This window comes from Corythoichthys intestinalis, chromosome 4, assembly GCF_030265065.1.
Source record: "Corythoichthys intestinalis isolate RoL2023-P3 chromosome 4, ASM3026506v1, whole genome shotgun sequence".
Classification (NCBI taxonomy): domain Eukaryota; kingdom Metazoa; phylum Chordata; class Actinopteri; order Syngnathiformes; family Syngnathidae; genus Corythoichthys; species Corythoichthys intestinalis.
The window spans coordinates 60,742,719-60,757,620 of record NC_080398.1 but is presented as its reverse complement, the minus strand read 5'-3'; the positions used below and the strand labels follow the sequence as shown (position 1 = coordinate 60,757,620).

At 39.9% G+C, this 14,902-nt stretch overlaps 1 protein-coding gene across 1 annotated transcript; it reads left to right on the top strand.

Annotated features, from left to right (window-relative positions):
• Positions 1–486: 486 nt before the first annotated feature.
• On the top strand, positions 487–5,125 carry LOC130915355 (E3 SUMO-protein ligase ZBED1-like). Its single transcript, XM_057835315.1, has 4 exons — positions 487–535; positions 2,339–2,459; positions 3,116–3,282; positions 3,803–5,125. The coding sequence occupies exons 1-4, from the start codon at positions 487–489 to the stop codon at positions 4,849–4,851; spliced, it is 1,386 nt and encodes a 461-aa protein (XP_057691298.1). The 3' UTR covers positions 4,852–5,125.
• The last annotated feature ends 9,777 nt before the right edge of the window (positions 5,126–14,902 follow it).

The following is a 14,902-nucleotide window of genomic DNA, read 5'->3' as shown; positions in this document are numbered from 1 at the left end:
TCAGTGTGATTGCTCCCCTCAATGATCCTTTCATTAGGCTGCATTGGCTTTCGTTTGGGCTCAGATTGATAACCCAAAACACCAAAGAAAGGTTCATAACTCTCCTCTTCACCATTAGAAGAATGTTCGTTACGTCGGATTCGTCACTGCAACTAGAAACGTAATTGTCCGCCATCATCGCCGCCATTCAGTACTAATGCACTGAGCCGGTTGTTTCCTTGTTTTGATGTCACGCACACAATCTGCCAGATTTCCGGGATCTCGGGGGCGGGTCTTTTTAGCTTGAAATTGACCCAAATTTCTCTCATTTTCTTGGTGTTGCGATGTGTGTAATTACACGAAGTGACATGATATGAATCCAAAAGGCATTCGTTTATGGATAAATGATGGAATATTAGCATTTCCCCAGGTGTTGACATACACTTTAAGTTCTCTTGCCTTTGAGCAATCCTGTGCAAGTTTGAAAGATAAGATTTCAAAGCACTAATGGTTCTAAAAGTGCAACAGCAGCCCTGTGGATGCAAGTGTAACCCAGGTTAACATAGTCTCACAAAATTAAGATTCCATTGATAAAGATAACCTTTAAAAGAATACATTGTTGAAACGTGTTTTTTTAATCCATGTTTAAACAACCTTTAGAACCTGATAAATAATAGTTAGGATATTGACTAATTGAAAAGAAATTTAAAATCCGCTACTTTTATTTTGAAAATCTCAATTGGCAAAATACACTGACATTGAAGCTTGTTGAATGCGCACAACTTCACCGCTGTTGCTCTTACCTGACCGAGAAAGGAGAGCGGTGAGTCCATTTAGAGTTACTGCTGAAAAGATTAAAATATGATTAAAACTATGACGCCAAAACGTTTCTTTTAACTGTGAAAGCTTGGGAAATATCTGAAAATACACCTGAGTTTTAAATTGTACTTATATTTGTTGAATATTTTAATTCGTATCGTATTGATCAGTATATGTTAAAAGTATTTAATTCATGATATTTATGTTGCACGATTGTTGTAAACCTAGAATTGGTGATTAATTGAACGTAAGACGTTGCAAATGTCTTAATGCCTAGCCTAGCCATCTGCTGTGTCAGTTTTTAATGTGTGTCATTGCACTATTGTTGACTTTACTCGATAACTTTATTTTTAATTGTATTTAGACCTCTTTAGTGTGCGAATTAGTTTATTAATGTATTTTTGTTAATTCAATACACTATTAAAGCTTGATTCAGAAGCGACTGAACAATTGTTGGAGTGAAAATTTCCAACTGAGACAAGATGGCGAGCTATCCACAGATGACCCGTTGAACTGTGCCTCACGCACAACTTCCTATTTGGTAATCTTCAACCTGGTAGGATCCACCATATTTTTTGTTACTCAGCAGAGGATTTTTGTTTCTCTGGACCACCAGAAAACAGCCAGAAAGACTGTAAATATGACATTGATACAGCAGGCAGATATACTCGTTTTTATTGGAGCAGTTCAGCCTTTTGCTGAATTTGTTTTGAGTTTACTCTTGTCATTTTTATGCATCTGTCTTGAATACATAAAGTGTTATTGACTGAAGAATTTTGTTGATCAACATAAAACGTTTGATGGGGAAAATTGAAACTCAAAATAAAAACCAAACGTTGTCTATAAAATACACACATGGCTGGACTCAAATGCAAGCGAGGATGGGAGAAATGCAGTTTTCAATGAGTTTTGTTTTACTGGCATGTAACACAGGCCAGCTTCTAAGTACAAACTAAATCAAAATAACAACATAAGATTTTAGGCAATGTACACTTGGGACAAAAACATGAGAACAACAAACTTACTGAAGATGGTGTATAAAAAAAAAAAGCACTGGCACAAGACAAGGAATGAGAGGGGAATATAATGCCTAGGGCTAACGATACACAGGTGTGGGCACTCGGGTGATTGAGGGGAAGGCAAGACAAGACTGACAAAGGTGAACACAGAGCAACAAAAGGAACCCACCAAAATAAAACAGGATGTGAACTAACATAAATCTACGCCGCCAACGGCAGCATGTAACATGTGTGTCCATTGTCTGTGTTGTTTATATATAAAAATAGGCCAGCAGTTCAAACCCATTACTTCTCTGCGTCATTTATTTGGTCAATGCAAATACTGCTTCAGTAGTCAAACCTAGCACTGGTCCATAGTAGGCCTGAACGATATATCGTTTAAACATCGCCATCGCGATGTGCGCATGTGCAATAGTCCCACCGCATGGACGTGCGATAGTTTTAAATTTTATTTTATTGGTTTTAATACACAAAATTTTGGTCCGCTTCATGGTTTCAGCAGGCCTTCTCCTTCCCTTCAGATCAGCAGTCATCGGCCCCTCCCTCTCCCCCTGCAACAGCAGAGTGGAGGGAGGATGGGCCAAACAGCCGAGTGGAGGGAGGAGGGGCTGTTCTCAAACTGAAAGTAAAACACGCAAGACGGTAAAGGAAGCGAATCAAGCGATGGAAGACTTTGTTCCCAAAAGAAAATCGACATCAGAAATTTGGAAATATTTTGGCTATCGGAAAGATGACACAGAACAAAAAAAAGCCCTTTGTCGACAGTGCCTCGCCGTGGTTGCCTCAACACGAGGTAATACATCGAACATGTTCAACCATTTGAAACGCCATCACAAGCTCCTGTATGACCAATGCAAACCAAGGACCCCAGGTGAAACTTCCTCAGATCAAAAAACAATTACAGAAACCTTCGCTAGCTTAACACCTTACGACAGGAAGTCCAAACGGCATCAACAAATAACGGATGCAATAACTTTTCATATGGCCAAAGACATGGCGCCTATGAACACCGTAGTTAAAACGGGGTTTAAAAAAATGATCTGCACTCTCGACAAGCGCTACGAAATACCGTCACGTACGTATTTTTCACAAGTGGCCATCCCAGAGCTGTATGAAAAACAGCGGTTACAGGTTGCAAATGAGCTGTTGCAAGCAGTGCATTATGCATTTACAGCGGACTTATGGTCCAGCCGGACAACAGCACCATACATCGGGCTGACCATTCATTTCATTAATGATGAATTTGAACTCAAAAGTCGCTGTTTGCAAACTGCATTTTTCCCGGATGTTCACACAAGTGAGAACATTGCAGCGGCGCTGAAAGAAGCTGTGGCTTCTTGGAACCTGGACGAGGAACATCTTGTCTGCATAACGTCAGACAATGCTGCAAACATAGTGAGGGCAGCTTCCTTGAACAAATGGACCCGGCTGCAGTGCTTTGGACACAGGCTGCATCTTGCAGTTGGTAAGTGACTATACAATCTTTTCGGGTGATTTTTGAGGGTTTGTCAAACCCTCTAAGCCACATATGTGAATTAAATAATATATATTAATTATTTGTAATGAGGTTAAATGTTATATATTCATTCATTTTATATATTTTATGTAATAGGGACAGTGCAAATTTATGAACATCTAAAAGAAGTAAATATGCCAGTTTGTAGCAAAAACAATGCTATTTACAGTACTCCCGGTGTGTACTGTATGTAATGTATATAAAATCCTGGACAAAACAATGTAAATCAGAAAACCCCAAAATAAAATTTTCAATGTCACTTTATTTGTACATGTGGCTTCATGAAAAGTCATATGATTGGGGATTATTGAGTAGGCTTGTGGCCAATATATATACCTGGCTTTGTCAAAGTAGTGTCCATGAGGATAATAATAATAATGATGATAATTCAGTCATTTTATAAATAAACTGATGATAGCAGGAATCACACGTTCTGAGTCTGTGTGTTTCTCCCCCCCACCCCCTCTAGAAAATGCAGTGAAAAAGAGTGATAAGATTGACCGTGCTCTAAGTATCTGCAAGAAGCTTGTGGGTCACTTCTCGCACAGCTGGAAGGCCAGAGCTGCTCTTGAAGATGCCCAAAAGGAACTCAATCTACCTTCACATTCCCTCATAACAGAATGCCAAACAAGATGGGGCTCCAGACAGATGATGATCAGCAGGATCCTGGAGCAACAGAGGGCTTTAGCTCAGGTCCTGTCTAAGGATAAGAAGACGCGGCATTTAATCCCAACCTGGCAGGACATAGATGTACTCGAATCTGTCAGTAAGTCACTGGACCCACTGCTTGACTTCACTGATGCACTTTCAGGTGAGGACTACATCAGTATCTCCTGTCTCAAGCCTGTTCTTCACCTCTTCAACACACAATTACTGCAAGGGCAAGATGAGGAAACAGACCTGACCAAGAAGTTGAAAAAAGAGATGTTGGACTATATAAATGAGAAATATGAAGATAAAGCCACGCAGGAGCTTCTAGATATTGCATCTTGTTTGGACCCCCGGTTCAAGATGGATTTCATCGATGCAGACAAAAAGCCTCAAGTCAAGGCTAGAGTGACCACAGAGCTAATGGAATGCCATGCCCAGACCTCTTCAGCACTCTTCAGTGCTGCATCAAGCAGCAGCACTGAAGAAAATCCCACAGTTGCTAACCCGCCCCAGGAAAAGAAATCCAAGAAGTCCTTTGGAGGTTTCTTCCAGTCAATACAGAGCAAAGCTGGAGCAGCAGGCACTAGCTCCTCTCTGACCTTAAGGGAATCTGTGGAAGCAGAGTTCAACAACTACCTGCTAACACCTTGCATAGATAAAGATCAAGATGCACTTGCATGGTGGAAAATTTACCAAATAAACTTTCCAAGACTCTCCAAGCTTGCCTGCAAGTATTTATGCATTCCCGCTACGAGCTCGCCATCAGAGAGGCTATTCAGTGCAAGTGGGAACATTGTCACATGCCAACGTTCCTGTCTCAAACCCGAAATGGTTGACAAACTGGTATTCTTGGCCAAAAACCTGTGAAAACCAGTTGAGGATTGCCGAATGAAGCTGGGCGAGATGTTTACCAAACACAGCTGTAGGGACGACTTTTGTTTTTCCTTCTGTGACAGCAATAAGCTATCTATTTGTCATGTTTAATTAAGTTGTTGTTAGGTTATGTTTACAAATTTGTTGTTTTAAAGAGCTTTTTATTTGTTGTTATATTTTGAGAACAACTCAGGGGACTTATGCACCTGTTCTTTAACTTATTATATTTAATATTTTTTTTTAAATATGTTTACAACTTTGTTATTTTACTGAAGTTTTTATGTTTTTTTTTTTTTTGTTTTTTTTTGTTTTTTTTGTGAACAACTCAGGGAACTTATGCACCTGCTCTTTTATTTATCATATTAATATTTTTGTTCAAATGTGTTTACAATTTTGTTAGTTTACTGAAGTTTTTATGCGTTATTTTTTTTTTGTGAACAACTCAGGGGGACTTATGCACCTGCTCTTTTATTTATCATATTTAATATTTTTGTTCAAATATGTTTACAACTTTATTTTACAGACGTTTTTACTTTCTGTGAACAACTCAGCCAACCTATGCACCTGCTCTTTTATTTGTCATATTTAATATTTAGTTTAAGTTCAAATATTTTTACAACTTTTTTGTTGTTTTACAGAGGTTTTTATTATGTTTTGAGAACAATTCGGGACTTTTGTACCTGCTCTTTTATTTGTCATATTTAATATTTAAGTTCATATATGTTTACAACTTTGCTATTTAACAGAAGTTTTTTTTTTTCTGTGAACAACTCAGGCAACCTATGCACCTGCTCTTTTATTTGTTATATTTAATATTTTTGTTCAAATATGTTTACAACTTTATTTTACAGACGTTTTTACTTTCTGTGAACAACTCAGCCAACCTATGCACCTGCTCTTTTATTTGTCATATTTAATATTTAGTTTAGGTTCAAATATTTTTACAACTTTTTTGTTGTTTTACAGAGGTTTTTATTATGTTTTGAGAACAATTCGGGACTTTTGTACCTGCTCTTTTATTTGTCATATTTAATATCTAAGTTCATATATGTTTACAACTTTGCTATTTAACAGAAGTTTTTTTTTTCTGTGAACAACTCAGGCAACCTATGCACCTGCTCTTTTATTTGTCATATTTAATATTTAGTTTAAGTTGAAATATTTTTACAACTTTTTTGTTGTTTTACAGAGGTTTTTAATGTTATGTTTTGAGAACAATTCGGGACTTTTGTACCTGCTCTTTTATTTGTCATATTTAATATTTAAGTTCATATATGTTTACAACTTTGATATTTTACAGAAGTTTTTATTTGTTATATTTTGTGAACAAATCAGGGGACTTACAGTATGCACTTGCTCTTTTAGTTGTCATTTAATATCTTTGCCGTTGTTCAAGTATAAAATACTGTGTTCAATAAATCATCTATTTTGTGCAGAGACATGAGCTCCTGGTTCCTTTCATACAGCAATCTTCATCAATCACAGACGGTATTATACAAATACACAATAAAAAAATACATTGTGGTCACGGTGACCCAACCAAAGTCTTTCCAAACAGCTATTCAAGTCATGTAGTGAAAATTTGAGTTTTAATATCGCAATATAATATCGCAATATATCGCAAACCCCCCAAAAATCGCAGCAATAGTTTTTTCCAATATCGTTCAGGCCTAGTCCATAGTTATATTGACTGTAAATACTTCACACTGAAAAAATAACTCATTGGATGAACACAAATTTTGGGCAGGATTTCCATCCATTAAATTTATGTAGCCCTAACTCAAACTAAGTACCTCCTTGTAATATGGTTCAATTGAGTTCATCAAACTCATTTTTATCAAATACAGCCAAAATAAAATTAGCACTTAAACAAATGTAAATAAATTGGGGCCAGTTAAACTCAAATTAATACAGTCTAAATATTTTTTTCATACTTCATTTCACCCTCATATCAGACAACACAAAATCTGGTTAGTGTTTTATTTAAAACAAATAATTCATCCCAATTTTCAGTATACCTATCATCAACATGGAAGTCATCAAAATAATGATGAAAAACATTCTATTAAGTTTTTTCCTCTAAGATGAAGACATCACATTTCACATATCACATTTAGCAAAGTAATCTGCTGACTTCAAAAGTGGTTCAAATAAAGTAGCACAAGTACTAGTACAACAGTAATACAAGTAAAATATTTGCAAAGGCTAAGGCATGGTATAATCAGCTCCAATTAAACAAAACATGAAACTTTACCATAAAGTGCAATATGTAACGCCTGCAAACACATTAAATACACATGTACAACACACATGTAGAAGTACAAAACAGAACCTGAAAAACATTTACATTTCTTTGAGTACAGTCAGCCTATCCATAGGAGCACACTTCAAGATGTGCTACACAAGTGGTTAACATTTTTAGAAGAAAAACATCCGCGCTGTCACTGAAGGTGTGGGCACAGTGTCTGTCCCTTATGAAAACAGCTTGATTTTCAGCTGCTGTATCTTAGCATTCAGCTTGTGTCCATCCATGTTAATTATGATTTTTTTGGAAAAATTCGAAGGTGTAGTTGAGGTTTTCGGGAAAGGCTAGGTCAAGGGCATAAATGAGCCCAAACAGCATGATGAACCCTGTGATGACATTGCCAACACCACCGAGGACTTTAATGCCCTCAATCACAATTCCCACGTCCTCTGGCTTCATGTCCATCTCTTCTGATTGTGTAAATCCCCATGACTGTGGTGACGATGTTCCTTTCTGCATCCTCAGCAGCAGATGTCTGAACACAGAAAACAAATTTAAGTAAAACTCTAAACAACAAACAGAAAATCATATACAAAATATAAATGTGCAATTACATACAGTAGTTGAATGCAACAGTTCATCAGTTTTCATGGTCAAAACAAGTGCCAATTCTAAGACGGCTGTTTCCTTCAACATTTGACTGAAGAGCTTTGGTTTTGGCCATGGTTAGTGATAGTGGTGTGTCAAGCTTTCACAGAATCTTCTGATGCACACATCAGTGTTGTTTACTGAAGTCATTTGCTGTTTCATAGTATTTTTCATCAGTGAAGCACAGAATTAGATTAGTCACAATATTATAGAGTAACTAACCCCTGGGGTGAGAACCTGACTTCATCTATTGCATAAATGAAAGTCAACATGAACCGATAGCGCTGCCAGCTCCTGCAGTTTCACTGACTGACACTATCATCAGAAAATATAACGGGTAAAAACGCCACTTTTACGGCTAAATTTACATTGAAGAAGTGTGCCCCTCCCAAAAAAATGTAATGCCCCCCCTGTAATTTCTTTCTGCAGCCGGGTCTGCACTGACAGAACAAGGAGAGGAGGAGCTGAAACCAGACCGAGTGCAGATGTGTGACAAAGAACTTGACATGACAGATGAAATAGAAATGGACAGACACACAGACTCTCAGGTCACTGATTCCACAGACCACTCCTCAGAGGTGGAGTTTGTTTTCACCAGGCCCGGATTAAGGTGGGTCTGGGCACCGGGGCAAGGAGATTGCAAGGGCCCCCCCTCCCTCCATCCCGCTGCGAGCCCATACCAACCCCCCCCGACACACACTCCCCTACAAAAGTCTCTTTCTGCTCTTCCTTCGTGCAAAATCATCTACCAACTCATCAAAGTTCAGCTGTTGCACAAACTGTGATTCAATTGCAAGAAGTGAGAGGGAGTTCAGACGATTTTGGGTCATTTTCATCCTGAGCTCATTTTTTATTCGAGCCATTCTGGAGAATGACCGTTCCCCTTCACAGTTCGTAATTGGCAGAGTCAAGAACAGTCGAAGTGCGATGTAAAGACTTGGAAAAGTGGACTGCAAATCCAAATTTACCACGGTCTTTAGCATTGTATTTGGGCATCTTTGTTCTTTTGGAATGAATGATTTGAATTGAACAAGTTCATCTGCCAGGCTCATGGTTAGATCAGTGGGATATGCTGCAGCAAGTGCTTTGGCCCTTGAAGTGAGCTCACTGATTGACATATTATCAGGCATGAAAAGAACATGAAAAAGATTGGTCAAGTGTGTGTATGCAGTTAACCGATGGTCAAGACAGGACACAAGCTTGTCAATTAGAACATTGAACGTTTCAATTTGAAACTTTTCTTTTCCACCTAATTTAACATCTGGCTCTGCACTTTCATCAGCCATATGTTTGCGCTTCTTTGTGCGCTGGAGTTCATGTCTGTAGTCTTGGGAGACTGAATCAGTAACACTTAAGGCTGATCTTTCAAAATGGGCAAAATTGTCTCTCGGTGCTGCCACAAAATCACGAAGAGAACTGAGAAGCTGTGTTGCCGTATTTATGTTGATGTTAGGCTTCTGTAACTGCAGGCTTGTGGCTTGGAACCGCTGCAGTATTGTATCCCAAAAGTATGCCATGACAGCTATCTCTAGGGTGTCCAGCTTGCCACAAAGTGCAGAGGCCTCACTTCTAGTGTCACGTTTCTCCTGTGGATCTTTGGAAATATTGTTCAGTGAATCTCTCAGTTGTGCATTATATTTCCACAGAGCATTTGTTGATTCAGCTCTTGCACTCCAGCGAGTGCCTGACAAGGACTTCAGTGTGAGTTTCACATTTGTATTTCTGAAAACCTTTCCCCACCTGTGTGTTGAAGAGGCACAAAATGTGTACAAAGATTGCAGGAAGTCAAAGAAACGCCCAGCTTCTGGGCTACTGTCAACAGCATTGACACCAACTAAATTCAATGAATGCGCAGCACAGGGGACATAACAAATCAATGGGTTTATGCGTTTCAGATGAGCTTGAACTCCATTGTACTTTCCTGACATATTACTTGCATTGTCGTAAGACTGGCCACGACAGTTACTTATGTCTAGGCCCAGGTTCTCCACCATTGCAACAACACACTCAGCCAAATTGCTCCCGCTATGATTCTCAATAGGCTCAAAACCCAGAAACCGCTCAACAACGTCTCCCCCAGCTTCAACAAATTTGAAAATAAAAGTGAGTTGGTCCACATGTGCAAGATCGGGAGTGGAGTCAACGATAACAGAAAAGTATTTGGCCTCTTTTATCTCACTGATAATCGCTTCCTTTGTTCTTTCTCCCATTAAGTGGATAAATTCCCCACAGATTGTGGATGAGAGATAGGACACAGAGCCTGTGCCCTTGCCTCCAAACCTTTGGAGATGGTCAGCTAGAAAAGGGTCAAATTTGGCCAACAGTTCGATAATGCCTAAGAAATTACCATTGTGAGGTGATCCAAACTGCTCGTCATCTCCCCTGAACGCAAGGCCCCTCTCTCCCAAAAACTGAATTACAGCAACAACTCTTTTCAAAACGTCCCACCAGTATTGCCTTTCTGCATCAATTTGTTTCATAAGATCAGAATCAATTCTTCCTGTGTCTTTGGAACGACTGTGTAATGCTAACATGCAAGCCCTATGCTCCTCATTCCTCTCATGCTCACCGATACGCTCAGAATGTTTCCAATCAGAAAACCCATTGACAAATGCATTGCACTTACTTGAGAACAGTTTGCAAGCAAAACAATAAATGCAACCAGAGGAAGGTGAGTAAAGGAGCCACTGCCTTTCCACAGACTGACCATTAGGTAGACAGCATTTGACTAAGGAATTTGTGAAACTCCTAGTGCCACCCCCCATGGTCATATCTCTAAATGAGGCAGGGTACTTTTCACTCCGATTTTGAAAAGCAACTGCTCCTCTACTAACCAGAATCGACTTAGCCTGTTCAGTAATGGCATTTGGCCACAAAGCAGGGCCATTAACGGTTTCACACCAGGAGTTTGAGGTCCTAGCTGCTAATGGGTCTCAGTGTACTCCTCCTGGTCTGACAGTGAGTCTGCTGTTGTAAGAGTACACGAGTCTGGAATGGCTGTGGTATTTGAGCATGAAGCAGAAGATCCATGACTGGAGATGGTGTCCCCAGCTTCTGGGTGGAAACTGAGCTCTGTGTGTGGCCTTGAAGCCTGAGCCTGAGAGGCCAGGTCTACACCGGATTGGATCTGTGTGGGCTCCGGCATGATCAAATCAGTGGTGCTCTCTACACTGCTGCAACTCGGACCACTGATGACATTATCAACATTGGTATCAACATTGGAATCCTTTGGCTTATCAAAAAAGCCAGAAATCGAAGGCACATTTTTTAAGATGTCAGCCTGTTTTGCCTCTCTGTTTTTTTTTGGCTCTTCGCTTTGAAGCGCCACTTTTTTGTTTGCAATCCATAGGCCTACTATTAATGACAGTTGCAAAAAAAAAAAAAAAAACTAGACAAACAAAAAACCAAGTCGCCACTGGCTCTGTGAAAAGTCACTTGATGACAACACGATATATGATTAAGGGCAGAAGCTAGATAAAGGTAATATCTCAACCGTGTAAGACTTCCTAAGACAGAACAGAATATGATAAAATGATTAAAATGGGAAAAAGTCGCTTATCAGCTTTTTAGTTATTAAAGATGGCCAAAAGTTGCAGTGTGAAGCTTAAAGGCAGAAAGTAGCTGTTGTTTACATATCAAAACTAATAGGCAATGTCGCTGAATTCACGAAATGAAGTTGCCAGAGAATGGCCAAATACAATACAACACTCCTTAAAGTTCGGAAGGTGTTATATTTAAACACGAAATACACTAGCCTTTTAAGGTAGGCTTTTAACCTTTAAAGGTGTAATGTTATATGCGTATAATGTGATATAGTATAATGTGATATAGTACACAATAATAAAATATAAATGTATACAAGCCTTTAAAAAGGCTGTTGAATATTAAACTATACGCATAATGATATAGTATAGCTTAATATAATATGATACAAATGAATGCAAGCCTTTAAAAAGGCTGTTGATTATTAAACAAGTGATGTTGCACAGGTTGAATGCAAAGCAATTTGTAAAGCAGTAAGCCAAGGTCAAGTTCTGAGTGAACAGAAGTGATGCAGGGGGTTATATATATAGAGACAGAGCCAAAGTCTCCGCCCCTTCTTTCAGTCCACTACTTGTGGCCAATTCAGCGACTTTTGATGGTCCCTGGCGACTAAAAATGTCGTGTAGCGCCTTTGGCAACTTTTTGGTCAGCTGATGACTCAACTCATCTTTTCAGTAGCATTGTCCGTTGATTCTCGCTATCCCGACATCCCGCTATTCCGACAACTAATGTAATAAATATTTGCCTTTACTGACGGTTAGGGTTAGGAATAGTTTTAGGGTAAGGCATATGCCTTTATTGACGGTTAAGGTTAGGAATAGTTTTGGGTTAGGCACATTTAATTAAACAGTGTGTCAGGGGCCCTCTGGTTGCCATATTCTGTGGCCCAGGGGCCCTCTGGTTTTCGTACTGCATGGCCCAGGGACCATCTGGTTGCCATATCCTGTAGCCCAGGGGCCCTTTGATTGCTGTCCCCCTAGGCGCTCTAGTCGCCGTACCGCATAGCCCAGGGGCCCTTTGATTGCCGTTTCCTGTGGCCCAGGGGCCCTATGGTTGCCATATCCCGTGGCTCAGGGGCCCTTTGATAGCCGTCCCCCGTGGCCCAGGGGCCCTCTGATTGCCGTCCCCCGTGGCCCAGGGGCCCTCTGGTTGCCATATCCCGTGGTTCAGGGGCCCTTTGCCATCCCCCGTGGCCCAGGGGCCCTCTGATTGCCGTCCTCCGTGGCCTAGGGGCCCTCTGGTTGCTGTACGACATGGCCCAGGGGCCCCCTGGTTCCTATGTCCTGTGGCCAAGGGCCCTCTGACTGCTGTCACTCCCCCCAGCCCATTTCAGTTAACCCTTATAGACTAAAGAAGTACAACTAAAGAATAGAGGGCTCTATCGCAATCAGCATCGACATCGGTATCTGGATTGTTGTTGGGCCCCCCCTGGGCCCCCTGGATCCATGGGCCCCGGGGCACCAGCCCCACTCGCCCGGTCGGTAATACAGCCCTGGTTTTCACCTTCAGAATCTGAGGCACACAACATGGATGACAGTGGACCAAGTCCGATCAGCTTCAGCTCCATCAATGCCTGAAACTGGAGCTGTCAGAGCCAAGGTTATAGCAGTGTGAGAGAGCTGGGTGGCAACATAATGTCAGCAGCTTTATGGCCAACATTTTTCTGTGGTTAAGCTATGCCATTGTAGTGGTCCCTTTTGAATCTACCATAGAAAAACTGTTTCTGCGTGTACTTTTTGTTTTATAATTGACAGTGTATACAGTAGGGTGCATGATATCCATTTTTTTAAACCGATACCAGCAACTTCCTGCTCATCAAAGCCGATATCGATACCCGATAATAAATATATAATTTTTTCAAATGTATAACCTGAGTTTTTGAACACCTGGAGGTTTCCCAAAAAAAAAAAAACTAGTGGTGGATTCAACATAGATTTGCCTTTGATCTCACCAGATTTTTCATAATGACATGAACAAAACAGTGCGTTTCACTTTTGCACTGCCCAACAGCCAGCTAAATATGAATGCACTTCCATAAACCACAAAGCTTGGTCTTTTCTTGCTTTTATGGGAAGACCGTTGTCTTAATATTGTGAAAGTACAACAGAAAAATATACATATTCAATACTCTACATACAACAAACAGCACAATACACTTATATACACAACTATTATATGTATAGCATAGCACACCAGCTTGAGCTACTAAAGCATTGGCTGGCTTCTATAACACAACAACTTATGAAGTTCTGTACATATGACGCACATCCATATGTTATAGTAAACATAAAATACTGATATTTCCGAAGCTGCAATGTAACAGAAAGCATTCACGATTGTCAATGCTACCGCTAGACAACACAATGTGTAAGTGAATAAGCTTGTAATGTGAACCAAACTGTAACAAAAAACAGATGCAGCGAATTATTCTGACCAGCAGGTGGAAGCAATGCTCGCAAATGGTCAACTGATTTCCCATACTAGTGTGTAACTGTAAAGCCAGCACAGTACATATTATCGGTCCTATTAATAATGTTATTGGATTTATCGGGATGACGTCATAATTCCTATCATCGGACCGATAATTATCGGACCAATAATTATCGTGCACCAGTAGTATACAGTGACTACTTTGTGTCATTAGATTGCAGTAATGTCCTGACAAGTAAAATACAGGTGCCAGAAGTCAGGAAATACAGGGGGAAAAAAAGATGAATTACAGTATTTTTTTATGTTCCATGTTTACATTAGAAATATGTATGCGTTACAATTATACTAGATGAGAAAGAACTTACTGAATATTCCTTGAAAAACACATCCTGGTCTTCGTTGACATAGACAACAAGGCTTCTCAGGATACACTCCCTCCTTATATCATGAAAAGGAGAATAAAGACAATTAGCACAATTAAAACTGAACACGAGTCAATGGCACAGATCATATACCAGTATTAAGTAGGCAATCCGTTACTTACAATCAACTGAGAGGTTGCCTCCAGTACCTTGGTGCTGTATGAAACTGGTAAAGAGACAAATATGGTATCTTCACTGCAACTGATGGGATACTCATAATTTCACCAAGCAGACCACTTTTCATCATAGCACTTGCCAAGTTTAAAATTATTTTCCCACATAAAAGGTAAAAAACATAGGGTACGCAAAGATACTCAAGACCCCACAGCAAGGAAGCGGGCATATGATCCTTTTTTTTGCACACAGCTAACGTTGGATGGAATTTGCGCTTCATGCCTAAATAGATTTAGCAGTGTTTCCCACAGGATTTCAGGAGACTGTGGTGGGAGGGTCTCTGACCCTCTGGGTAGGGTGTGTGTGTACATTTTCAAGCCTGGTGTATCTCTTTAGGGCATTTTGAGACCACTGAATGTAATATAAATTGCTGTATATGAACATAACAGGTTGGTATCATCCTTAAGAACACACACAGTCATATCAGGAATATTTCAAATTTAATCTTGAATCAAAAAGCCATGACACAAAGTCATTAATTCATTCACTCACTCATTCAATCCATTGTTCATTCACTCACTACACACACTCTGCACCCTGCCATTGAACATTTAATTTTTCTTGGCTTTGTGAAGAAAATTTC

Coding starts and splice junctions, on each gene's coding strand:
- LOC130915355 (XM_057835315.1), top strand. CDS start 487: ATGGTTCTAAAAGTGCAACAGCAGCCCTGTGGATGCAAGTGTAACCCA. Junction 536..2,338: donor TGGATGCAAGTGTAACCCAG/GTTAACATAGTC, acceptor CCTTCCCTTCAG/ATCAGCAGTCATCGGCCCCT. Junction 2,460..3,115: donor AAAGTAAAACACGCAAGACG/GTAAAGGAAGCG, acceptor TGTTCACACAAG/TGAGAACATTGCAGCGGCGC.